This window comes from Vanacampus margaritifer, chromosome 6 (genome assembly GCF_051991255.1).
Source record: "Vanacampus margaritifer isolate UIUO_Vmar chromosome 6, RoL_Vmar_1.0, whole genome shotgun sequence".
Lineage (NCBI taxonomy): Eukaryota > Metazoa > Chordata > Actinopteri > Syngnathiformes > Syngnathidae > Vanacampus > Vanacampus margaritifer.
The window spans coordinates 20176205-20203348 of NC_135437.1; the positions used below are offsets into that span (position 1 = coordinate 20176205).

Consider the following 27144-nt stretch of genomic DNA (forward strand, 5'->3'; position numbering starts at 1 on the left):
CATCATATCCGCAATCAGCTCCGTGGTAATGGTAGGTCAGCCTTTATTCATGAGCACTTTTATCTGAATATGAATACAGTATGTATCTCTGTATGTTTTGGAATTGCTGTGCATTTTTTTTCAAGTCACATGCTTACATTTCTCCATTCAACAATCTAATGTAAACACGTAATTCAAGCAAGTAAAATATTTATAGTATACTATATATATATATATTTATTTATTTACTTTATTGTAACTTAATTATTGTACACAAGGTGTTTCCATGTTTTACTATTTGCTTTTTGACCTTTGCCCATTCTTAAACCCAGACATGTTTTGTTATTACTTACACTGTAAACACAGTTGGGTCAAAAATAACCCAATTTGGGCTTTACTTTTTTTTTTTTTTTTTATTACAAAGCGATAAAAAAATTTGAGTTGTTTATATACTAAACGACCATATTTTTGTGGGTTTTATACAAAATTCCGTTTTGTTTTTTTGTGGTTTTGCTTTTAATAAATGCACAAAAAAATTGGATTGCTTAGTACAAAAATATACATATTTTTAATTTAGTTTGTTGTTGTTTTTTAATACAAAACAACCCTTTATACAAATTGACCAAATTTGGGGGTGGGGGGGACGGTTCTTGCACAAAATAATTTTTTTTGAGGGGGGGCTGATTTATGCATAACAACCCATTTTTTGGGAGTTGTTTTATTCAAAATGACCCAATTCTTTGGGACTGTTTATAGAAAATAACCCGATTTTGATCCAATTTTTGGGGTTGTTTTATTAAAAAATAAAAATGTCACAATGTACCCAGAAAGTTAGGTTAAATTGACCCAAGTAGTACATCGGTCCATTTTTAACCTAAAATTGCATTCTTTTTTTTTTACCCAACTTTTTTTTTTTTTTTTTGGAGTGTCAGAATGTTAACGTGAGACTATGAAATATTACCTGACAGTTGGCAGCCATTGCTTTGCTTTTTTGTGTGTGTATTGATAGGTTGGGTCAACTAGACTAACACTACTAACTGTCTAGACGAACTAGTCATTATTTTTGTCCTACAACTGACGTTAAAAGTGGAATGTCGAGCATAAACGTGTGTGTTTTTGTAAAATAGTCTGACAGTATCCAGGCATATGCAAACTTGCTCTTTGCTTGCTGTTCGAATTCTGACTCATAGCAACACACTCCTGATAAACGTTGGGCGTGGAGTCACCTAACGACTCTGCCACACCTAAGTTGTACCCGTTTGCTATTCACACGTACGGTCAAATCCAAATTTTAAATCTACAAAATATATTGCTGTCGTTTGTCATGTATGTGCAGTATTTTGTACATGTGGAACATTTAAGACGCTAGTGTGAATCAAAATACACGTCATAGTTTGTGTTTAATCCCCAAATATGTCATTTGAATAATTTGAAATGTAAAAACAATGCTGACAATGTTTATTTATTAGAACTCTGAGGACAAAAAAAAAAAAGCAATGTGAGTCATTTGCTGAGCTTGTTTGTCAGGAAAGAGTGTCTGCTTCCTCAAATGCACACGGGCACGATCAGCGTGTCTTCTGTCACAAATACTCAGACAACACGCTATGCATGTTGTCGAGGAGAGGAGGTGTACCTAAAGAATTACAATAGGCGATATAATTGAAAGTGCTTTTTTTTTTTTTTTTAAGTCATGATGACATCACAGTGTGGATTCCCACGGTGTGAATTCTTAACGGGAGCATCCTGTCCATCCTTAAACCTTAAAGCCAGAGGGTTGCTCACGATGAATAATCCAGACGGACGTCTGTGTTGTGTCTGGGTGGCAAATCTTTGTGCTCGTTTCATTTGTTAAACAGACAAATGGGCCGGGTCGTCAGAGTCAAGGCCTGTATGTGATTTAGAAAAAAAAATGTCACGAAAAGTTCAGATGATGAACTCATCTCAGTTTCCTCTCAAATACACTCATTGTGAAATCTGGGCATGTCTGGTTCAACACGAAGCGATTGTTCTGTTGTATGAATGGTCAACATGTGCTGAGATACACATGTTACTTGTACCTTCTGTCATGTAGTGGAGGAGTTCTGTCTGTCACTATACGTCGCTGCCTTAGAAAAATTAACAATGATACAGTATTTGTTGTAAATAAATAATTTTTTGAACAACTAAATGATTATCTCTCATTAAACACAGTTTCTTTAACGCTGTCCATAACAGAAGTAAATATTTGTTAGATTCATTAGTAACTTCAAAACCTCTTATGTCGGGACTGTTAACTCATTAACTGCCATTGACGGCTATAGACGTCAAAAATTCATTTGAACGATTTCTATTAGTTGAACATTTTTTCCCACTTTTGTTAACAAGAGTATGAAAACCCAGAATTTGTTTTATTGTACATTTAGAACCGATATAAAATGTGTGATTAATCGTGCGTTAACTAGTGAAGTCATGCGATTAATTATGATTAAAAAAAATTAATCCCGACACCCCTCATTTTTAATAATCTTTTCTTCTTTTTTTTTTAATCATGAGTTAACTAGTAAAGTCATGCGATTACTTACAATTAAAAAAAAAATTACCCGACGCCCCTAATTTTTAATAATCTTTTCTTAAAAAAAAGAAAAGATTTAAAAAAAAAAAACTAGTTAACTCACGATTTTACATCTGTTCTGAATATAAAATATTTGTTTTTCTAGTTTTCATACTCTTGTTAACAAAAGTGGAAAAAATGTTAAACTAATAGAAATTAATTTTTGACGTCTATAGCCGTCAATGGCAGTGAATGAGTTAAGGACCATCGTAGTGTCTTTAAAAATCTTTTACTTAAAATGAATAATAAAATACTTCCCTACAGTAGTCAAGTAGTAGTTCATTTGAAAACAAATTTTTACTTTGTCGAAATAGCCTTGTTACTTTTTTCAATCTCCGCAAATGATGCAGTGTTAAAGAAATGCATAAAGAAAATAAATATAGAGATGTAAAATCGACTACGGTTGAGAAGCACAGCAGCATTTAGAAAAAAAATAATCCATGCCTTCGTTACATTTTGGCTGGATTGCTATAATGCAGTATTCCTATAATACTGCCACTCGCCTCCCTTTACTCCCTCCTGTACACTTTAGAATTATTTTTTTAAATTTGTTTTCAAATCTTGAAATGGTCTCGCCCCACCGAACCTCTCTGAGGTCCTTCACCTCTACGCACCTGACCGGTGCCTCAGTTAAGTGGACCACATGCTTACTGGAGGTACTGAGGACAAAACTCTCTGTCAATTTTTAAAACTCGTCTTAAAACACATTTTTGTTATTTGAAGATTTGCTTCACAACTCTGAGGTCGGGGGTTTGAATCCGAGCTCTGGCCTTCCTGTGAGGAGTTTGTGTACATTTTTTTCTGTTTTACTTTGAAGCTCATGAATTGAATCGGTACTTCTACTTTAACCTGAGTAGCCTACGTTATTGTTTTTACTCAAGTATCTGTACTTCTACAAGCCGTGAGTACTTTTCTCACCTCTGTACCTATGTTGTTAAAACTGTGACGGTACGTAAGAAGCGTAGCGCTTACCTGTTTGCCAGGTAGACGACACACGCCACGGTCCATGAGCCGTCGTGTGGCTCCGCCCCCTCCTAGTGCACCTCTGCTGAGTGGGGGAGCCTCAGCTCGCCTCTACTCACTCACTTCCGCGAGCACCGCGCCGGAACGCGCTACTATTTTTCAACATGAGTACCGTGGCCTCTGAGAATGTTTTTCTGTCCGCTCTACAGCCAAACAACTCGGTCACCACCTACGGCCTGCCGTCCGAGATCCATCTCGGGAGCGGCACCTCGGCCTCGGACGAGGTGTTGCGGGTTCGCCGGGTCCAGCAGCAGGTTCAGATGCGTTTGGCCGAGAAGTCCACACTTCCGCGTCAGAATGGCTCCGCCATGTCAGGTAAGACAACAACTAGTCCGCCTTTATTGAATTTAGTTAAATTCCCAGAAGTTTCTCGTAACTCTTAGGTTTTGTTTGTTTGTTTGTTTGTTTGTTTGATCGATTGTGTTTTACCTGCCTGTGGAATTTAACAGCTGAAAAATTATTGCAACAATATCGCTAGTTTAATTATAAGGCGACCAATGCTAAACTGTGTTACTCGAACGTTTAAATAAAGTTATACAAATAAATAAAACACGTACACACAAAAATTAAATGGCAGATATAACTCAACTACGCTTGAGAAACAATTACTGGATGACTGCCAAAAATGTAATAATTAATGTATCATTAACTGAAAAAAAATAACTTGACAACAGTGTGTTTGCGAAGACGTTGCATTAAAAACATCTTATATCCAAATTTGAAATATTTCTTGGCTCAAGCCCCACCCCTTCAAAAGGGTTCAAATCGATAAGCCAGCCTGTACCCAATCATGAACCTACGTTACATAAACAACTGTATTAAGTAATTGAATTAGTCAGCACAGACAAACCACCTACACAAGTTTACAATAAATTAAAACAAAGTTGGCTACATTGACTAATCTAATAAGTCTCAGAAAATAAATTTTGTTTTCCATAATCAATCAACAAATCTAAATGTCACTAAAAAGTCCAAATTTAGAAACATTTGACAGTGTAAAATTTGCATACAACATCAACTAATGTGTAACAAAAAACAACTAACAAAATGTGTCCGTTCAGTTGGTCTGCAGGTTCTTTCCACACCAACCCGAATTTCATGCAACCTGCACATTTGAAAGGGTTAATGTATAACAGGCTGCAACAAGTGTGGCTTTCATGAACGTTCCTGTGATAGCTGAGTGAGGTGAAAGTGTGCCTCCCAGCTGCGGGTACGAGTTTCTGCTCTTACTCAGACACTAGAGGCGACAGTGGGTTGGAGGGATGGCCAAACGGACACCTCAAAGCCAGGTGACGGTGTCGTGAGAACCAGATGTTGTCTCTAGTTAGTGAGTGTTGTTTGTTAAGAAGTTTGTGCATGGTCACGTCACAATTGGGTGGTTACGTAAACTGCGGGTCTCCAAAAGGGAAGTGCAAGGTCGTGAGTAGACTTCCATAAGCTGTGTTTGTGTAATTGGCAACCAAAAATGAAAATGTTCCATTGGCAATGGAAGACTTAAAAAAATGTCTTTTAATTTTGTGATTTGTTTTCTTAATCTTAAAAAAATGGCTGATTATTTATATTTCAATTTTAGGTTTAGAGTTCAAAAATACAAAATGGAAACATTTACATAAACAAAATTAAGTAAAAATATTTTAAAAAATATATACTGTATATATATAATAATAAAAAAAAGAGCGTAACTAAAACTAATTTTATTTATAGTAAAAATGTATTAATATTAATCTTTGTCAAATAATTTAATATATGAGCTTTCGGTTTGATTTTTAATTTTTTACGGAGAAAGGTTAAACAGTCGTTTCTTAGGAATTTACTTGATTACACAATACTTATTGTGATTTCTTGACAACTACTCCATATACAGTTTTTTTTTTAAACCAACAACAAATCTAATATTAAAACTAATAATAATAATTACAAAAATATGTAAAAATAAAATGAAGCAGTCTTGGAAAAACAACAACTAACAAACCCGCTATAAAAAGTAATTAAAACTAACTAAATAAAAAAAAAAAAGTAAAAATAAAATATGAATCTAGTTGAGTTGTCATGTCACATCATACGCCCTCTTTTGCAACCACTCAGCGCAACAAACAGCGGCTAAGGAGACGCCCAAGAAAATAGAAGTGAGTGTTCAAAATTTGAATTTACAATGAAAGCCCCTCCTCTGCTTCCTGTACAGTACACACTAACCTGTAAATATCAGCATGTGAGGGAAGATGTGGCGTCATCGGCGACGTTAGCGAGGCGAAGAAATGAATAATACCAGAGTTTAAAATGGTGACATTTTATTTGTGATGTCTCAGGTGTGCTTGGGCGTTGTCGGGGGGTGGAAGGGGAAGGGACGTGTCAGTCACACCTCTCTGTACAGACCGGTTTGTGTTTTGTCTTCGTGTCAAGCGTGAAGCCACTCCACACTTCACTTTTGCTCTCAGGTGGCAAGACGAACTTGCACGTTTGGACTGGACTAAAAGACGTTAACAAAAGTCCCTATTAGGACTGCAACCGCCTGGTTGTGACCATCCCATCTTTGTTTAACCCTGGAGAACCCACGGGGTCAAATTTGGCCCCTATAAATTCTGCTACTCAAATAACAAAGACCTTTTTTTTTCTTTTTTTTTTACAAATTTAACTTTAAAAGTCCAGAGTGCCACTTCTGACCCCTGCATGGGGCCATCTAGTGGATGAATATTGCACTTACATGAGCCAGAGTGGTGGTGACAAGATGGCTGGCAACAAACATGCTGTTTTGTTGAGCTGGAAATCAATCCAAACAAAACCATCTTCTCAGCAAACCATCAGATGGTAAAATTTTTTTTTTTTTTGTTAATCTATTTCATATCATGTTGCAGAATGCCTAGGAGTATGTTTTATATATATATTTTGATAAATTAGCAACTCTGAGCTAGTTAAAAAAAAGGGTTAAAATTGAAAAAACATATATTTTGGTTTTCAGTGAACTTATAGCAGTCATTTAATGTATAATTCATAATTTTCCAAAGAAGAAAAGGGTTCTTGGGTTCTCCAGGGTTAAATTGCATTTTTTCAAATAGCCAATCAGGTGTTGCGACACTAAATTCCCTCAAGGTGACTTCTCTGCCTTTTTTTTACAGTTGTAAATGCGTAACTGTAATGATAAAAGTAATCGGAGCCTTTCACCACGAGTGAAGTTTTTCAACACCAAACCCATGCAGTCATCTCTTTATGGAGTTTGCTTTGTTTGCTGGAAATAAAAGAACTTTATTCATTGATGAAGAGGTGTGTCCCAAGGCTTTTGTCACTAACATGCCCCTGAGGTGTTCTTGGTAGGCAAATACGGCGCAACTAAATAGAATAGCACCTTTATACAGGACTGTAGAGGCTTTGCTGTCCTCTGTTGACCCACTTATTTTGAATAGTTTTGTGTTGTGCAGCAAACTGCTGACAAAGCGGAGGGAGGGTGTTTGTGTTGTTAGTAGTTGGAAAGTGTAAACAAGCGTCAAGGAGGGATGAAAAGTTTTTGCGCTCGCATGCACACATGAATCCTCAGCGATGGGGGTTAAGCCTAATTATCATCAGAATATCATCAAAAATGGAGTCTTGACTGAATTAAAAAATAAATACAGTACAAGCCTTAGCCACAAAAATGTTGTTAAATTAAGACCGTCAATCAAAACTGAAAAAAATGTCTTTTTGACATTGCTCTTGAGCAATATGTACCTAATGAAATGTCTGTTGAGTAGGACTGAAATTTGAATGTAAATTTCAAATTGTAAAACCTGCAATTTGGGTTTAAAAAAAAAAAGGCTGCTTCATTTCGGTCAGTCGTTAGACTTTATATTTTTTGTATAGTCAAGGATGCCAATAACTGACATTACGAGACAAATTTCATGTTCAGTAAAAGGGAAAATAACACATATTTTTAAAAATGCAAATTCCAGCTGTTTGTTGAAATGTCTTAAAGTATATGTTGATTGAACAACTTTTTACATTTGCAAAATGTTTTTTCCCCCCTCTGGGACCTCCCAGGGTCATCAATATGTCTCAAAAAGTTCAATAAAAACTTATAAGTAAATTGCATTTTTACAGTAAATATTTTTTTACAAAAAAAAAAGAACTTTTAACCTTTCACGTCTTTGTTTTAATTTCAAAGAAAAACAAAAGGTCCATAGAGTTCCCAGGGTCAGCAGCATCTCTTATAAAATGAAAAAAAAAAATGTAAATAAATAGTTTTAAATGCATATTTTATCGGCTGTCACATTTTTTATTAAGGTCGATACCCATATTTGTCAAAATGTGGACTATCGGCACAGATAACTGGTCTGTCTCTAGTATATACAATATTTGTGCATTTTTATTTTATTTTATTTATATGGTGTCTTGATAAGTTGCGTGTTTAAAAAAATGCGGTCCTCATGTTTACATATCATCGTTGCATGAAACATTAAAAGTGATAAAGCCACAGATTTGTTTGCATTATTATTGTTAATTGAACTTATGACTTACTGGTTTATGTTTACGCCACACTTGTTAGGAATCGGGGGGAGGGAATCTGCAATTAGATTATTCCTCAAAATGGTCCAGCCTTACTACTGAGTGTTTATTACACATACAAAAATGTAAAAAAAACTTTTTAAAAAATGCATGAGTCAGATTTTCCAATCGCCTCTGAGTGGCCTGCACAAGAATACAGTCAGATGCTGAGTCAGCTTTTATGAAGCGCCTTGCTCGTAAAAAAAAAAAAAGGGGGGGGCGGATTCATATGAACAGAAACAGTGATGGTAAGTTAAAATATGCAATGCGTGGGAGAGCACCTTTTGGGAAAAGCCTCCAGTTGTCTTTGTTGTTTTTCTGCCTTGACCTGTTTGGAATCTCTCTCTAACACGTTTAGCATCGAACAAAGTGTACTATCCTCATTTCAAGTAACAAATGTGGTTCAAATAGAAACGTGAAATTTCTTGCTCTACATACACTTTTTTTTCTTTCCCCAGCCATGTGAGAAATTTTGCTGAAAGATTTAAGAGGCTTGTATAATTGACATCACTGTGATATTGTAGTCACGACCTGGCGTCATCGTATTTGTTTCTCTCCAGACTACGGTGGATCTTCCACCATGAAATACCAGACGTACAATCCCGGCTCCAAGTCGTCCTACATGTTCTCGGGCTCCAGGACAATGGTGAGTATTTCACCATTCCGCTCCCACTTCGAGCGTGTATTCCGCTAATTTGTCAAGTGTGAGCGGTCCCTCTGCCGGCAGACGTGGTATTTCGCAGACCGCTGTAAAAAGATCAGTCCGGGGATTTCAAATGCACCCTCTAGATTCCAGTTTTGCTCGTTTTGCAGGAGGTCACCGGATTTAATGCTGACACGGAATTTTAGACCTCTGTAGAGCATATGACAAATCAATAACATTTGCCTAGTGCTTGTCACGTCCCTCGCCAGATTGGGAAACAGCTGATGATTCCCCTGTATTGAGTGGCGCATACGCGCGCTCCCACACACGCAGCACGCACATCGTAATAAGTAACACTCCCTTAACGTTGAAGTCTAACACTCTCTCCCTCCTTCATCTCCAGACACCACAGATATCACAGAGGCCCGGTTTTAGCTCTCTCTCAACCGGCCCAGACATGGCCCAGTTCAACAGGATCAGTGTCGGCGGCGGCGGCGGACGAGTCGGAGGCGGCGGGGGTTATTACCGCGAAGATGTCCACATGGGCGCTTACGGGAGCCAGCAACCGGAAATCGTCTCCTTGCAAGCCATGAGGCAGCACACCATGCCGGCAAACGCCTGGATGGTGGACGGCAGCGACGGCGCCAGCATGGCCTCCGACCGCGACGCCGGCTTCAGCCGTCACTACGTGCAATCCAATGGCTACGTTGGCCAGATGAGGCAAGGGGCCGGAACCATGACCTTCCCGGGGTCCATGCGTCGAGCACACAGCGGCACCATCCCACGTGGCCCAGAGATGGACATGGGAATGGTCCAGCAATGTTCCTACAAGGGCCCGGCGTACCGCACCATCAGCAGGATTAACCAGCGGAACCGGATGAGCATGGGCTCCATGTCGGGGACCCTGCAGCGCCAGATGTCAAGCGCGTCCAGCATGTACGGAGGAGGGGTGGACAAAGTGGACTCGGGCTTCATTGGGCCTGGAATGTCCGCTGCTACCCAGGGGAATTTAGCCATGCAGCGGCGTCAGAGTACCATGTCCCGGGCCATGTCCATCAAAAGCATGCAGAGTGTGGGCCGAGGGGTCGACATCTTCAATGGGCAGATGGGAGTCGGAAGTATGGGAAACCTCGACGGGTAAGACGCTCGCCATTATTTATTCCTAATGATCGTAAATTCCCGGTGTTATTTTTGTTCTATCACCAAATTGTGTACATGTGAAGATTTGTTGAGTACAAGGCTTTATTAAACTTACATTGATTTAAGATAAGCACTGGGCTCAGTGGCAAACTGTACACATTGGTTGATCCGAGACATGGGCCAGTATGAGATTACAGTGGTATGATTACCTTGAGCAAATATATTGTGGTTTCAAAGCATCACGGTATAGCAATTACACATTTAAAATGTATTATCTTGAAAAAAAATTCATGGAAGGCAATCTATTTTATTTTTAATTGTGTAGAATGTTTAGTACATTACTGAACATGGAAATAAACACAATATTTCTAAATAAAATGAAACATGTAGTACAGCAGTAAAAGTATTTAATTCTCAGAAAATGAGTAGCTGCTGCTTTGCTCTTCTTAATTTCGCTACATAACATCAGAGCGGAAATGAGCTGATGGTATGTTTTGTTTATTTCAGGACAGCATTATAGTGATATATTGTTTTTCTTTAATTTGTTGAAAATTCAAGAAAATTAGAAGCTAGGGGCAATTCATCAAACGGAACCACGCAATAAGAAAACTCAACGTCTCCCTGAGATTAATGTTGCTGCTGTTGCTTGTTAAAAAAAAAAGAAGAAGAAAGAAGTCAACATATTTTGTGCTTCAACAGCTACTGTCTTGGTAAAGTTCTCATGTGTTCCCCCGAACAGGATCGAAACTTTGGACATGGCCCGAGCTGTCCAGTACCTGAGAGAACCGGACCCCGATTTGCAGGTCCTGGGTGCAGCTTACATTCAACACGAGTGTTATAATGACAGCGACGCCAAAAATGAGGTATGACAAACAGATGAGCTTTGTGGTTGGAATTCCTCAGGCTCATTTCTCTGAAAGATATTATCCAGGAACCCGAGCCACAAAAATTCATTTTTGCCTTCTACATGTTGGAGGTAGCGCTCTGTTTTCCATGTTGTTGTCCTTTTGGTTAATACGTCTAACAGTCAACATTAAGGTGTCAGATGGCAGGCATTCATGATGAGGCAGGAACCATTTTAGCAGCTCACTTTGGCGCAGTGCATTTGAGCTATTTTCGTTTTTATATTTAGTGGTGTCTTGAGGTCCAAAGTGGTTTACATTCAAAATAAATGATGACCTTAGAGCACTTTTAAAAGTGAGCTTGTGTCCTCCCTACTAAAAGTGCAGGAATTATTTGTGGTGGGTTTGACTATTTTAGTTGAGGCTAAAAATATGTAGCAGCCTTTCTCTTCATCAAATTACAACAACAAAAAAATGTTAGTTTTAAATTACGGACCAACTGTTTCTATCGTCCAATATTTGGCCTTCTCATAAATATTAATCGGCTGGAGTTTTGCCAATTAAACGCCTATATAATCTTACTTTATCGTGAAACAGAAAATACTGTTCAGTCAGTCTGGGAAAGGAAGTAAAAGGACATGCATAGATGACTGAAAGGTTTCATCAAATAAAAAGCATTCAGTCTCTGAAGAACCCAAATTTAATTGGATGCTATAAAATGGGGTTACCTAAACTGAATCTGAAGCGCTCTTGTGTGCTTTTAAGGTGCGTCAATCCAAGGGCATCAGCGAGCTGGTGAAGCTGTTCAACTCAGACAATCAGGAAGTGCAGCGCTACGCCACCGGCGCCACGCGCAACCTCATCTACGAGAACATGGACAACAAGGTGACCCTGATCGAGGAGGGCGGCATCCCCCAGCTGGTGGAGGCGCTCAAGGAGCCCGACGACGAGCTCCAAAAGAACATCACAGGTAGGAATTCGCAGTCGGAGCGTGACACGACATGCACAGCTCAACTTGTTTTGTGTTTTTTTTTTGTTTTTTTTTTGCCCCATCTCCGAACTTGAGCGAAGCAACCCGATCTCTCTGATTTTTATGCATCATGAAGCACTTAAATATTCATTTGACAAGAAACAAACTTAACTCATTCACCGCTATTGACGGCTATAGACGTCAAAAATTCATTTGAACTATTTCTATGAATTAATTAATTTATTTTTTGTTAACAAGAGTATGACAACCTAGAATTTTTTATTGTACATTTAGAACAGATATAAAATGTGTGATTAATTGTGAGTTAACTAGTAAAGTCATGCGATTAATTATGATTACAAATTTAAATCGCCTGACGTCCCAAATTTTTAATAATGTTTTCTTTTCTTTTTTTAATTAATTCACTGCCATTGACGGCTATAAAAGTAAAAAAATATTTTATTTTTCTATTAGTTAAAATTTTTTCCCCACTTTTGTTAACAAAGTATGAAAACCAAGATTTTTTTTATTGTACATTTAGAACAGATATACAATTTGTGATTAATTGTGTTAACTATTGAAATCATGCGATTAATTACAATTAAAAAATTTAATCGCCTGACGTCCCAAATTTTAAATAATGTTTTCTTTTCATTCATTGCCATTGACGGCTATAAAAGTAAAAAATTAATTTATTTTTCTATTAGTTAAATTTTTTTTCCCACTTTTGTTAACAGAGTATGAAAACCAATAATTTTTTTATTGTACATTTAGCACAGATATACGATTTGTGATTAATTGTGAGTTAACTATTGAAATCATGCGATTAATTACAATTAAAAAATTTAATCGCCTGACGTCCCAAATTTTAAATAATGTTTTCTTTTCATTCATTGCCATTGACGGCTATAAAAGTAAAAAATTAATTTCTTTTTCTATTAGTTAAATTTTTTTTCCCACTTTTGTTAACAGAGTATGAAAACCAATAATTTTTTTATTGTACATTTAGCACAGATATACGATTTGTGATTAATTGTGAGTTAACTATTGAAATCATGCGATTAATTACAATTAAAAAAAAATATTCGCCTGTCGGCCCTAATTTAGAACCTGCTGGAATTTTGAGTTCAAATTAATTCGATCAATATTAACCTCTGCATTTGCTCCCCGTGTTTTTGTGCAGGTATCTTGTGGAACCTTTCATCCAAAGACACCCTGAAGGAGAAACTGGCCCGAGAGGCTCTCCCGGATCTGACCGATAAGATCCTCATCCCTCTGTCGGGCAGCGAAGGCTCGGAGGGCATCAGGCAGTCGGCCTCCGAGGCCGAAATCTTCTACAACACCACCGGCTGCCTCAGGTGCGACTCACTTGATATTTGGCTTGCTTGCTAAAGCTGCTTTGTTGACATTTCTTTGTGTTTCACCATTTTTTGTTGTTGTTGAAAACAGCTCCACATTCGCATACTCAAATTCAGGCGGCTGGCTTCAGCTTTTATCATTCTTTGTGTTGGAAAAGCTTCGAGGCACTGCAGTTGCTTCAGTTCTCTTGTTTGTGCGCAAACCGGATGTTGAAACTTTCCAGTTCGACACTCATTTTGCAGACCCGCATGGGCACAAAAGGCGCCGGGAAAAGAAAATGTGCCAGAATAAAGCCACGAAATGAACAAATGGAGAAAAATGGAGCTCTTTCCAAAAAATAAAAAATTAACCAACCTGTTACAAAAACGAATGAATTTCAAAAACCAAAACAAATATAAGTTAATTTGTTGCGCATGCATTATTGTATGCACAGCAACATTTTCTCATCAAATTCCAACTTCATGTACTCGAATTTATGACTTGGTAACGTGACAATTTTTACTCTAAAAAATGATGAATCAGATAATCTGTGCGAACAAATTATTTTGGTATTGATAGTTTCATACATTCACATATGACTCGAAAAAGAGTGAGTAAGGAGCAAGGTTATTATAGTTAACAAAATAAAATAAAAACAAAAATGCTTTTAAAACAAAAAGTTACTGAAACTGCATCTTATGTTTATAAAACAAACTACAACTAACTACTGTATGATTACAGCAAAGTTTCTGTTATTTATGAGCTTCCAAAGTTTATTTTAAATATTAATTATTTCAAAATTTCGATATATATACTTTTTATTACGCAATACATAGTGACCTTTTTTTTTAATATATTGCGCTAGTCAAATACTCATTATATAAAAATAAAAAAAACAATTAAAAACTAAACTGAAACATTTTTGAAAAAACAACGTTCTCTAAAACTAACAAAAGTCAAAATAAAATACAAACTAGCAATTATAATGAAAAATCCCTAATCTATTCTAACCCTGATTAAGAGACTTAATTGCCATTCATTGTTCCCTTCTCACCCGTTTTGTAGAAATCTGAGCTCAGTGAATGAAAAGACCCGTCAGCAGATGCGACAAACTCACGGGCTGGTGGACTCTTTGGTCAGCTACATCAAGTCCTCGCTGGAGGACAACAAGACCGAGGACAAGGTGAGCGCATGAGGAGCCCCGAGCTCACAACCACTTTGTCACTTTCTTAACACGCGTGGTGTCCTTCAGGGAGTGGAAAATGCCGTGTGCGTCTTGAGGAACCTCTCCTACCAGCTCTACAGCGAGATACCGCCGTCGGCTTTGCTTCGCCTGGAGGGGCCGACCCGAGCCGAGGACTCCGGGAAGACCGAAGCCATCGGCTGCTTCACGCCTCAGAGCAAGAAGGCCAACAATGTACGCGCGCATGACGCTCCCTGTTCTCCTGTTTGAATTTTACGAGGTGCTTTATAACCAGTGTCGCGTGCATCCAAAACACTTGTACGCGTTAGCCCCGCCCACCAGGCTGCTTGAATGACGCTGATGGCGCCGTACCTTTGGAACCCAAACACGGCGCAAGCATGGAAATAACACAATTAATTTGCCAACCAAATCACTACTTCATATTTGTATTAATAATATGGTTAGTAACTTACCAATAATATTACTAGTAAATATAAAATATGTTCTTTAAAGAATGGTATAAAAAAATAATGGTCAAAATATTACAAAAAAATATCAATTTTATCTGAAGGATGAGAATAAAGTTGTAACTGAGGATTTTTTTTAATTATTATTTTTGAAGAAAACTCAAACTGAGTTATATATATATATATATATTTTATCTTAATTTAGATGGCAACACAACTATAAATGTATATCTGTGTTTACTTTGAGATATTTGAAATATTTTCATCAAATATTTGGATGAAATGACTAGAGCCTGACCGATTAATCAGCCGATATTTACTCTTTTAAAATGCCTGCTTTTTTGTTTTGTTTTTTTGCTGATTGACTTTTTATTATACATTAGCACATTACCACAAAAGATAAAGATAATGATATTCAAATATCGCCCATAAAATAAGCCCCCCCCCCAAAAAAAACGGCTAATTTTTACAGATTTTTTTTCTCTTTCTGCTGATAAACAAATGATGTTTGTAAATCTTTTTTTGTTAAGTGACCAAAAAATAAGTGAGTTTTACTCATTTTTTTAATTAATCGCTTCTTAATCAGTTGACATTGGGCAAAAAAAAAACAAAAAAACATATCAGCTGGCCCCCTGGAAATGACCTGATTAATATGTAGAAGGTCTAAAGAGAGACAGCAGTTCTTAAGTTTATCCCCATGTGCAAATTTTGACATTCTGACTTTATTCTGGAAATATGAATTGTTTGTTTCTTGTAATCCACCCCTCAACCTCCCCCCTTTTTGATCCTTCCCTCCCCCACAGAGCAGGAACCAGGACCTGTCCACGTTCACCGAGGTGGCCCGCGTTCCGAAGGGCATGGAGTGGCTGTGGCACCCGCAGATCGTGGGCTTGTACAACCGCGTGCTGCAGCAGTGCGAGATCAACTCCACCACGCGGGAGGCGGCGGCGGGAGCGCTGCAGAACATCACGGCCGGAGACAAGCGGGTCAGCGCTCGGCGACGCGCACCTCAGACCGCATCCAAACCATGAAACTTTGACTAACTCAATTGACTTTGCTTCAGTGGGCGGCGGTGCTGAGCCGCGTTGCCATGGACCAGGAGCGAATGTTGCCTGTTCTGCTAGATCTGTTGCGCAGCAACAACGACCCGGAGCTGCGCTCCATCACGGGTTTCCTACGAAATTTGTCCCGCCATGCCAAGGATAAGAATCACATGGGTGAGTCCTTCTCGGTCACCCGCTGTTTATCACCGGGGAGACGCGGTTATCTTGAAAAAGTCACTTAGTTACTTTGCTGATTACTTGGTTTTAAAAGTAACTAAGTTAGATTACAAGTTACTTTATTAGTTACTAGTTTATTAGTTACTTTCCGCTGATGCAGACAATTCTGCTTAACATAAAAATGATGGTTTTGTTGCCAATATTTAATTAGAAATGCGTTTTTAACAGTAATGTTTAATAGTAATTTTTATTTAAATAAAGCCATTTTGTTTTGACTCAAAAATAAATGGAGAAAAAGTGTCTTTCTTTCTCAAAATGGCTGCTTTTATTGAGTGTTTTCTAAATGAAAAATGAGTGGAATAGGGACAGAGCCCTGCTGAGTTCTAAATGTCATTATTCCAGCAAAAGTCTCGGAACATCTTTGTAACAGGAGTTCCTGCAACTAAAATATTCATGTGGATATATTTCTCACACTAATGTGGAAAAACAAGCATATTGTAATACAATTTAAATGTTTACTTAGATCATTACTCTCTCTTTAGGAAGTACAATCATAATTGGGCCCGTCCAATTAAATGGGACGATTTTAGCCCTTTTAAATATGCAAAAATTAGCACACTTATTTATTTTTACCCCATTTTCTCCCAAAAATGTATAAATATGTTCTATTTGAAATGTTTTAAGTGTCACAAAGACATATTTATACGCTTAAAAAAAAAAAAAGAAAAAGTTTTTGGTGTGCTATAGCATACAGAAAGCTTTGATGCAGCCTCGAAAAACTGCAGAGAATGGGTGAAGCAATGGTAGTAATTACAAAAACGGCCATCAGGTGGCAGCGGAGTATAAGAGATCAACCAGGGCCATGTTGAAAACAAGCTGATTTACCCAGTTTTAAACAGATTTGTGAATAATGATGAGACTTAGCTATGTTCTAATGCTAATTGCTGCAAACAGATAGACATATATGTTTTTTTCTCCTGATGAAAGAAGAGACTCTAATCTTTCTTTTGGTAGGTTCCATGTTTTTATAGCAATAGAACACAATATTCTATGGGCCTTGCAAAATCAGTCAAATTCCAGTAAAACAGCCGGGAGCGAAGGGGGTTGCTTCAGTGAAAATGGCTGGGAGTGAATGAGTTAATGCTTTACAACATAACAAAACAAAAAAATCTCTTCGCTGTAAAGTTAATGACAAACTATTTTAATTCATCTTATTGTTGTTTTTGTGCAAATAAGTGATTTTATTCATTTTATATTATATAATTAATCAACTTATTAATCTAAACTTTATTCTGCCAAATATTGTAATTGGCACCGGCCTCAAAATAAAAATCCAAATGAGATGTTTGAAATGGAAATGATGTAGGTTACGTAAAACTCACACCTTGTACAACAGGTTCTCTATTCACAAGTTCACTTTTTCATTGTTTTTGTTTTTTTAATCCTATCCTTCGTTATTTGCTGAAAACCTTGGCTATTCGTTATTTAAAACCAAGCAAAACATTACGTCAGCGGCATCTGTGTTGAATCCATGTTTTTCTTCTGCGTGTGACATATCCTCTTTTGTGGGCGGTCCTTCAATGTACCTTGTGAACAGTCAAAAGTCAAACTGAAACATGTTCCTCTAAAAGTTTCTGCTTGTCGATGTTTTCCAGCCACGAAGGTGGTGAACAACCTGGTGAGCAAGTTGCCCGCCGACGGCTACCAGAAGGAGCCGTCCAGCGACGTGGTGGTCAACATCTGCGGCGTGCTCAACAATTTGGTGACGTCCAGTTCGGTCGCCGCCAGAGACGTGTGCTTCTTCGACGGCCTGCCCAAACTGGTCGCCATCAAGAACACCAACGACTCCAGGTGAGGCGGAACTCAAGTCGGACCGGCGGTGAAAAAAACAACACTGACATTTGAATCTGTGGTGTGCAAAAATGTTGAATAGACAAGCGTTGTCTCCAGAAAAAAAAAAAAAAGGAAAAAAAAGTGTTGATGCCACGTGTTTTTTTTGTTTTTTTTTTTGGTGTTGTCGCAGCTCTGGAAAGATGAAAGCCGCCAAAGCAGCCGCCACCGTGCTCAGCAACATGTTCCAGTACAAGAAACTGCACAAAGACTACAAACATGTATGGATACTCTCACTAGCCTTGTGTTTTTTTTTTTTTCCATTTTAAATTTTGCAAGAAATTAACTGATTAGAAAAAGATGAGGATGAGCGCGTGCAGTGGATCAAAAAATGTTCAAGACTTCTTCATAACATTAAATGTCAAAACGATGAACACATAAACGGTGCTCTTCAAATTTGGCGGGAACATTTTTTTGATAAAAAAAAAAAAGAGGCTTTTTTAAGCGATTAATCGTGATTAATCAAAATTCTAAGATGTGATTAATCTGATTTTAAAAAGTGATCATTTGACAGCTCTAATATATATATATATATATATATATATATATATATATATATATAATTTTGTTCTTTCGAGTTATATATTATAAAGTAGAGATTTGGTAGATAAATACCAAATTTTGAAATCAATAAATAATCATGTTTATAAATCATGATTTCAATATGACTCAAAATAATTGTGATAATATTTTTTCCCGTAATCACTCAGCCCTATAATGAAATTAGTCCACACAAAAGTACTACACATAATCAGTGAATTCTCAAGGCCCACACCCTCACTTGAATTTAAAACACTTATCAGAAACCCCCTCATGTCAATGGACTCTTGGAATGCGTCTTTATGGCTTGTTGAGAACAGAAGTAGGGAAAAGGTGACAACTAAGTAGGGCAGATGTTATTCCGTGGAATTCTTCACTTTGAAAGCAAAAAACATAGATTTTCAAACGTTTTCAGCCGCGCACATCAGGGTTATTACAGTTCTGGAATTTTCATTTTAGTTTGTTTTTATTTTGTTTTTAGTTTTTTTTTTTTTTTTTTTTTTTTTTTTGAGTTAGCTTTCAGGGTGGTTCTGTTAGTTTTTATTAGTTTTAGTTATTAAAAAAAATGTTTGATTTTAGTTAAGTTGTAGTTGGTTTCAGTATTCATTTCTGTTATTTATTTATTATTATTTTTATGTGTATTACTTTGTGCGCAGAGGTGGCAAATCCAGGACCAGAAATTAAAAGCCCTGCCACAGTTTGGCTTTAGCCATTTATACTAGCTAGCTCCCTAGCAGGTAAACGAGCACCATGGGAGCTAGCCAGGGAGCTAGCGAGCTAGCTAGCTAGCACCTGCCTGGGCTTAAAGCCAAACTGTGACAGGGTTTTTACTTTCTGGACCTGGATTTGCCACCTTTGCGTGTGCACAATATTTAATAAATATCATGGTAAAATGAGAAAAGTAATTTCTTACCAATCGTCGCATTTCGTCGTCGGTCATCTGAAGGTGCTTTTCTATTGGCTACCGCTCGATGACGTCACTTATGTGTGACACTTTCAAACGTCCTGATTCCAGTTAAATACATTTACTTAAAATCATCCCCAAAGGCTCATGCATTAAATTAATTACCAAAGACTAAAACGAAGGAAATTTTTGCTATAATTATAGTCAGTTTTTTTAACATAAAATGCTTCTGACTTGCCCCACCCAAAGGCGCCGCATTTAGCTTATGTGCTAAAGAATGAACAAGTTCTGACAGCACTCAAATGCTTTCAGTCCCAATAAAATCTGCGCTGTCTTGTACAACATAGGGAGGTGTGTGTTTATTTGATGTACTTCTTCTAAGGTAATGTGGTGTCAAGTATGATATATGTTTGAAAGGAATGTCCATACGCTCTGTTTGTTTATGCACAACTATTTGAAAGGAAGCTTGAATAACTGTCACTTTGTTTTTTGAACATTACAGAAAGGCTTCACGAGACCAGATTTTTCAGACACGGCCATGTAAAAAATGGCGACTTCTGCAGCGATCAGCCCCGAGCGCCACCCGCGGAAGACGTCATCCGACGGCCTTTCAGCTGTCAGCCTTTTTCTTCTATTCCAACATAACCCAGGCTCGTTTTTTTTTTCTTTTTCTGCCGTAACGTTTGCGATAAGAACACTCAATGGACGTCAGCGGAGGAGGAGTCGAGTTTTTGTACAAGCAGATGTAAAAACTGTGTGAAACTATTGATATTTTAACCAATGCGGTACTTACACGGCTTATTTGTATATATTGCTTCAAGTTCTACTTAAAACTAATTCACTGCCATTGCCGGCTATAGAGGTCAAAGGTGAATTATTTTTATCTGGGCTGTCAGTCAATGAATTTAAAAAAAATCATGTTTTATACACTGTAACTAAGAACTTTCTCATTATGTTGTCATTGTTGTGACTTTTGGCTCGTCGCTCGCATGATTTAATAATATTGTGTATGAATGAATGAGTGAGAATACATTGTAAGTGAATGTACTCCAGAGATGCATTGTTTGTCTTTTGCTTCTGAAAGGTTGGGATATTGGTTCGACGCTAAAGCTGTCATGTTTTCTTTAGTCACGTACGCTAATGCTGCAAATGTATGTGATCTGTTATATTGTCTGCAATTAAAAAAAAAAAAAAAGAAGGCTGTAACGGTAGAGTATTAATTATGTGTGTGTAACTGAGAAAGAATGCATTCCTAACAAGTTTTCATGTGTTTTTGTTTAGTCACAGCTGTTTTATTTTTTATAAATGATCCGTGGCATAGTTTGACACCTGTCAAGATATGGAGTCTTCACTTTCTCAGTTTGACAAATCTGTCGTAAAATGACCTGGCAACTTGTTAGGCCGTATCAACTACTGTACCGGCATCTGTTGTATTGAAAATACAAGTTCTTTATTTGCTATATGTTCAGCTGTACCATCTGATTTAATAAAAGACATGGATTTACCGAATAAAGTGCATGTGTACTTGTGGCCAACACGTCGACCACTCCCTGTTAACATATTTTCTCTTGTTCAGACAGGAACATTTCCAGCCCTTCCCTTGCTGCACCCTTCTTCAAAATGACTCCCTGAGAGCACATGAAGGCAAATAAATAGCCAGCTATTTTACCTAAACGTGCTGTAAGATTGAGCCCATGTGGTCAAAGTTTGTGTTTATATCTCAAACTGAAGCTTGGCTTGTTCAGCAGTGTTCGGACTTTTTGCACATTGCACTCGTTATGCTGTCGGCTGTCAGTACTTTCATCGTATCTGTTATGAGTCTGCCCTCTGCTGGCAAAAGGAAGTACTGGAAATGAAAATTGTATTCTCAATATATGTCAAAATGCAAAAAACACTTAGAAATATTACTTTAAAAAAAAAAACAGGTCAAAAAATGGAAAGGGACGTTCTGGTTTAACCAACAAATTAACTCATTTATTGCCATTGACGGCTATAGACGTCAAAAATTAATTTTAACTTTCTATTAGTTTAACATTTTTTGCCACTTTTGTTAACAAGGGTATGACAACCTAGGGGGGGGGGGGGGGGGGTAAGTACATTTAGACCAGATATAAAATTAGTGATTAATCGTGCGTTAACTATTGAAGTCATGCGATTAATTACAATTAAAACTAAAACTAAACTAAACTAAGTCGCATGACTTCAATAGTTAACTCATGATTTATCACAAATTTTATATCTGTTCTACTTGTACAATAAAAACTTTTTCTAGGTTCTCATACTCTTGTTAACAAAAGTGGAAAAAATGTTAAACTAATAGAAATAGTTCAAATTAATTTTTGACGTCTAAAGCCGTCAATGGCAGTGAATGAGTTAAAAATAACACAGGACAAATGTAGCTTGGAGGTGACTCAGGTGAATGTCCGGGCGGGTTAGACGTCCTCCTTAGTAACCAGGCGGTAGAAGTCTGAACGGGTTCCGTAGTTGCGTGCTCCCAGGTCCGACACGTCTATGTCTGAGTTTTTTGGCTCTCGCTCGCTTCTGGATTCGAACGGGAGGACCGGCGCCTTTGAGGTCATCGCTTTGTATACGGGGAGACGCACACCTACAAGAACGTAAAATTCAATAAAGGAGAAGTCAACCTTAACCATTTCTTGACAATAATATGTTATATGTGACCTCACTAGTCTCAACATGACATTCTGATTAATATTACATTTGTGGAATATGACTTATGAGGCGAAATCCAGTCGTATTTATCCATCTCAGGGGGCTGTCCAGTGAAAATGGCATCACAGCTGCTCAGGGCTCAGGCAAGGACCAATCACAGCTCAGCTACAGAAAAAAAAGGTGAGCTGTGATTGGTTGTTACTTGAGAACTGAGCAACTGTGATGCCATTTTCACTGGACAGCAAGTGGCAAAATGGTCGCCTTCTCATATTGATCAAAGCGGCTTCATTTTGCTGCTTAACTCATATTCCAATAACGCAATATTAACCGGAATACCGGATTTCGACTAGTGGGGCAGCGTACAACATATTGTCCTTTCAATCAAAATATTAACGATGCTTTCATCTAGGGCTGCTTGATTATGAAGAAAATATTAATCACGATTATTTTGGTAATTAAAATCAAAATTAGAATGATCATTTATTTTTGGGGTACGAAAGAAGAAAATGTTAAAACTTAAAAAAATATTAAGACTAATACAATTATTTGAAACACTATAATTATTCAAATTACTTTTGGACTACACAAAATGTATTAAATTAGTTTTTTTTTTATTTTACTTAAAAAGGTGCAAATGTATAAATTTAAACAACTCAAAATTTGTATTTTTTTTAATAAATTTTTAGGATTATGCTGATTGTGTAATTGTGGAGTGTAATAATTAAAATTGTAATTGAATTTCGATGAATTAATTCATCTTTTTTTTTCATCTTACCCAGGTCTCCAGCGGGGTCCGTGTCAGAACGGCAGTCCAGATAGTCCGGATCGAGGGTCAGCATGGGGTCTTTATCATCTTGTAGGACCGTCTGGGGGTCTCCCGCCGCCTCGCTGCGGAAGACCACCCTGCGAGGCATGGCTAAGGCCAGCTCCTTCCAGAACGTGGAGGAAGGCGTCTGCGGACACGACGGCAGACGGGCCACTTTCCAAAAAACGTTGATTTCTTCAATGGAAGCGCTTGCTTGCGTTTTCTTACCACCGAGTTGCGCCGCCACGTGAGGATGGTGAGACAGTGTTGGTGCTCACTGAGCTGCTGCCTGATTTCCGGCCTCATGCGCCTCAGCTGACCCTCCAGCATGATGACGATGGGCTGCCGGCACAGCTCCAACAAGTGCAGCAGGCCCTGTCTGGAAAAAAAACACACACACGATGCAACATCTGATACATGACGTATGGTTCAAGTAATGCTCTCTGACCTGAAGTTGCTTGAACACCAATCCTGCTCCAGGTACGCGTGAGACAGCAACACGATGAGACGTCGAGAGCGACTTATGTTCGTTAAAAGCTCTGCCGAAGGTTCTTGGATGTGAAGATGTGGAACAAGGAAAGCATTTTTTTTTTTTTTATTAATATTTCAATATTTATATGATGACGTGTATTGAGTTGGAATATGGTCTTACCTGATCCAGGCATGATGTCGTTGTCATTGAGAAGCACCTTGTGTGCAATTTTATTCTCCAGGTGAGGCTTGAGAATAAAGTTGACGAACTTCCTGTCGTAGTCGTTGCTGACGTAGGAGATGTAGGCGTCGTACAACTTCCCATCTGACAAAAAAAAAAACAACAAAAAAAAAAACAGTGGATTTGTGTCAACGTCCTCACGCGCCGGCGCTCTTCGTACTCACCGCTCATCTCGTAGTCTCCGTAAGAGTCGCGGTACCACAGTTTGATGTTCAGGTGGCACTGGGAGTAGATGACGGCGGCCGCGGCCAGCAGGAGGAGGAGGACGAAGGCGCCGATGACGGCAGCCGTGTGGCTTGGGATGCCTGACGGTTGAAATTAAAAAAAAATTATAAAAATAAATGCTTGGATAATGATATCAAAGATGCAACGGTGCAACGGTTTCAGATTTTGCTGTACGATTATATTCGGAGAAAAAAAACATTTATAGACATTGAAAATGTTATGTCAAAATATCGGGGTCATTTTTTCCCCCCATTTTAAATTATGCAAGTAATTAACTGATTAGAAAAAGAGGAGGATGAGCGCGTCCAGTGGATCAAAAAAGGTTGAAGACGTCCTCATGATTTTAACTCTTTGACTGCCAGACGTTTTCAGAAAAGGGATGCCGTGGGTGCCAGCCGATTTAAGCATTTTGACTGATCTTTCAAGGTCCACAGAAAATTATGTGTTTGGACTATGGAAACACACATACTACCAAATGAAAGATTGGACTCTCATCTTTCATCAGAAAAAAAGTTTGTTTCTACCTTATTCCGTTTTTCAGTAATCAACAATAGAATATGGTTAATTTCACCTCTGTTTTGAAACAAACGTCTTTTAACGTCTTTGGCACTCCTCCCTAGGATTTTACTAAACGTTATTTAACATTTTTGGCAGTCAAAGAGTTAAATGTCAAAAGAATTACCACATAACCGGTGCTCTTCAAATTTGGCGGGGGAAAAAATGTAGATTAAAAAAACCTTTTTTATGAACTCATTCACTGCCATTGACGGTTATAGACATAAAAAAATTCATTTGAACAATTTTATTAGTTTAACATTTTTTCCACTTTTGTTAACAAGTGTATGAAAACCTAGAAAAAATGACTGTACATTTAGAACAGATATAAAATTTGTGATAATTGTGAGTTAACTACTGAAGTCATGCTATTAATTTTAATCGCCTGAAGCCTCTAATTTTTAATCTAAAAAAGAAAAGAAAAGATTATTTAAAAATTGTTTCTAGGTTTTCATACTCTTGTTAACAAAAGTGGGAAAAAATGTAAAACTAATAGAAATAGTTCAAATGAATTTTTGACATTTATAGGCATCAATGGCAGCGAATGAGTTAAGCAATTAATCGTGATTAATCAAAATTCTAAGATGTGATTAATCTGATTTAAAAATGTTATCGTTCGACAGCTCCATTTTTTTTTCTGACATAGCAGCAATATGCTTCTGTAGTTAACAGATCTTTCGTGAAATCATAAAATGCCCAGAACTACTGAAAGATGGCAGTTAAGCGACTAAAATACAAAAAAAAAAACCTGACGGTGATTTTACTTGATTTCTGCAGATTGAAGTCCGAGGACGAGTTCCTCACTATGCAGCTGTACAGCCCAAAGTCTTCCAACTCCTGAAGATGGACCACCAGCACACTGCTCACCACCAGCTGACCTCCACCCTGAAACCTAGCAAGAAAAAAAAACTGTCACATTCTTTTTCATTCCAATTCCAGTCTGAAAGTTGCTTCCAATCACCAAGAAGAGGCGTTTTGCAAAAGCAGAGAGCCGTTGCTCAGGGGACGGCCGTCTTTTGTCCACCGCAGTGAGGCGTCACATCGCTCATCTGTCGGGTCCCAGGGTAGCACGGCGGTGCAATTCAGATTGACGGTGGATCCCACCTTCCCCCAGAGGGTGCTCGGAATCTCATCAGACAGGAACCGTGGCGCTTTGGCGCAAATGGATGCTGTGGAACGGGATATGGAAAATGAAATGCTAATTCTAAATAAGGCTAATGATTTGAAAAATAAACAAATTAATGAATCAATATTATGATTTCATATGTGATTATTTTATCAAGGTCATCTTCCATTCACACGCAATAAATTAATTGTAATTGCTCAGCCCTGATCACATGCAAGGAGCATTTGGCGCTTACCTTGAACTACGAGGCGCACCGTGAACGAAGCTGTGCTGTTGCCGGGCAGAAAACAGGTGTAGTTCCCTCCGGCTTCCAAAGAAACGTTTGTAAACTCAAGGTAGTAATTCCCCTGCTGGGCGCTGAGCAGCTGACAGTCCTTGAGCCAAGTCAGCTGGGGTCGGGGGTCACCCTGGTCGTGAGGAATGGACTCCAAGGAGCAGTTGAGCCGGTATGGGGGATCCTGTTGTCCCGCATAGAGTACGTGTTCCTCAAAATGGTCCTCGTCAACGCACCCTTGACGTTGATTTGCAAACACAGGGCAGTTACACACCCGTCTTTCTTTTCCCTTTTTAAATTCAGTTAGCATTATGTAGTATTAGAGTGAGGTTATATATTTTTTTCTATTAGTTAAAAAAAAAAAAGTATATATATTAAAAAAATGCTCCATTGACCAAACCCAGAAAACAAGAGCACCTGTAGGTCATTTTAATTATTATTCTAGACAAATATAAACGTTTTACGGTTAAAATTGGCTAAATGAGTCAAGTTGAAATGATAAAGCATAGATTTGTTTTCATTATTGTAATCTGATGTATGCCTTGCTGATACCACACTTGTTTGATAGAATTATGTGAAGTCATAGTATAAGATGCAAATCAAAGTGTTTGGTATAACAACTGGTTAGTTGTAACAAAGACATACTAACAACTTTGAGGAGTCGCTGGTGGTGGACCAGTTCGACAGGCTATCTTGCGCATGCGCATATTTATAGCGTGATGTGACTAAAACTCCCAAATAACCGGCACGACTGGCTCTAACTTATAGCTCATAGATTTTGTTTTGGCCTCTTTGTGCTTTCTGTTAGACAATTCTCACACTAATATCACTCATCCGGGTTCGAAGTCCGGATCTGGTCCACCTGTTGCCAGGCAACAGCACGTGACTGCGAGACAACTAGCTTGACTGACGGAAAACAATCCATACAGCACTAATTATATGATTTTTAATGACGAACGTAGACTTAAATAATACACGGTGACACTATAAGCGTAAACGTCTTTCCGCTTCAAGGTAGGTAAACAAAACGCGTGATTTACAGCATCCTTACCAAGCGAGAGGACAGAGTTGCTCCACGAAGACGAGGTCACCAAAATCAAGGCGACAAAAAAGGAGGACATGTCTGCTGTCCTGTTCCGCTTTAAAAAATAGCTAAACATTTAAATTCCGGCCTTTTTGCTTGTTTCAATGGGGTTATTGTTGAAGTTAGTAATTGTACAGAGGTACGGAGTCAACTGCGCAGCCGTCAGACACCTGCACCTGGAGAGACATTAGAACCTCTTCCTATTGGCTGTGCCTTGTCACGTGGTCTTAGCCGCGAGTGTCACCTGCATTCCACAATAGAAAGTACTGAACACTAAAATCTGGGCCAATCTAACCAAGCTAATTAAAAGCACACCTACTTAGGAAAACAAGTTTTGCACATGAAGTCAGAGGTGGAAAAAGTACTCATAATACTTTGGTAAAAGTATAGGTTACCGATTCAACTCATTTATTCAAGTAAAAAAAAGAAAAGAAAAGAAAAGAAAGAAAAAA

The 27144-nt window shown here is 38.1% G+C and overlaps 2 protein-coding genes and 1 long non-coding RNA gene across 3 annotated transcripts; 1 reads left to right on the top strand and 2 right to left on the bottom strand.

Moving 5' to 3' along the window:
• Nucleotides 1-1425: 1425 nt before the first annotated feature.
• On the bottom strand, nt 1426-3690 carry LOC144053876 (uncharacterized). The gene is made up of 2 exons (XR_013294539.1): nt 3542-3690; nt 1426-1865 (listed from the first exon to the last, which is right to left on the bottom strand). It is a non-coding gene; the product is annotated as an uncharacterized LOC144053876 (long non-coding RNA).
• A 6-nt stretch (nt 3691-3696) lies between these two features.
• On the top strand, nt 3697-20754 carry LOC144053874 (plakophilin-3-like). The gene is made up of 13 exons (XM_077568735.1): nt 3697-3907; nt 8665-8750; nt 9151-9884; nt 10627-10750; nt 11495-11699; nt 12883-13057; nt 14103-14220; nt 14290-14454; nt 15491-15673; nt 15751-15904; nt 17563-17758; nt 17931-18018; nt 19744-20754. The coding sequence occupies exons 1-13, from the start codon at nt 3697-3699 to the stop codon at nt 19783-19785; spliced, it is 2481 nt and encodes an 826-aa protein (XP_077424861.1). The 3' UTR covers nt 19786-20754.
• Nucleotides 20400-26877, bottom strand: sigirr (single immunoglobulin and toll-interleukin 1 receptor (TIR) domain). The gene is made up of 10 exons (XM_077568736.1): nt 26660-26877; nt 25570-25845; nt 25170-25377; nt 24973-25100; nt 23593-23733; nt 23369-23512; nt 23165-23267; nt 22945-23095; nt 22687-22864; nt 20400-21846 (listed from the first exon to the last, which is right to left on the bottom strand). Exons 1-10 carry the CDS (start codon nt 26766-26768, stop codon nt 21674-21676), a joined length of 1611 nt encoding a protein of 536 aa, XP_077424862.1. The 5' UTR covers nt 26769-26877; the 3' UTR covers nt 20400-21673.
• Between the last annotated feature and the right edge of the window lie 267 nt (nt 26878-27144).

Excerpts from the sequence above, each read along its gene's own strand:
- sigirr (XM_077568736.1), bottom strand. The coding sequence starts at position 26,768 with ATGTTTAGCTATTTTTTAAAGCGGAACAGGACAGCAGACATGTCCTCC. Across the intron at positions 23,513-23,592 it reads CGGAGACTACGAGATGAGCG|ATGGGAAGTTGTACGACGCC; the intron begins GTGAGTACGAAG and ends TTTTTTTGTCAG. Across the intron at positions 22,865-22,944 it reads CGTGGCGGCGCAACTCGGTG|ACGCCTTCCTCCACGTTCTG; the intron begins GTAAGAAAACGC and ends TCGTGTCCGCAG.
- LOC144053874 (XM_077568735.1), top strand. The coding sequence starts at position 3,697 with ATGAGTACCGTGGCCTCTGAGAATGTTTTTCTGTCCGCTCTACAGCCA. Across the intron at positions 17,759-17,930 it reads AAGAACACCAACGACTCCAG|CTCTGGAAAGATGAAAGCCG; the intron begins GTGAGGCGGAAC and ends GTGTTGTCGCAG. Across the intron at positions 18,019-19,743 it reads TGCACAAAGACTACAAACAT|AAAGGCTTCACGAGACCAGA; the intron begins GTATGGATACTC and ends TGAACATTACAG.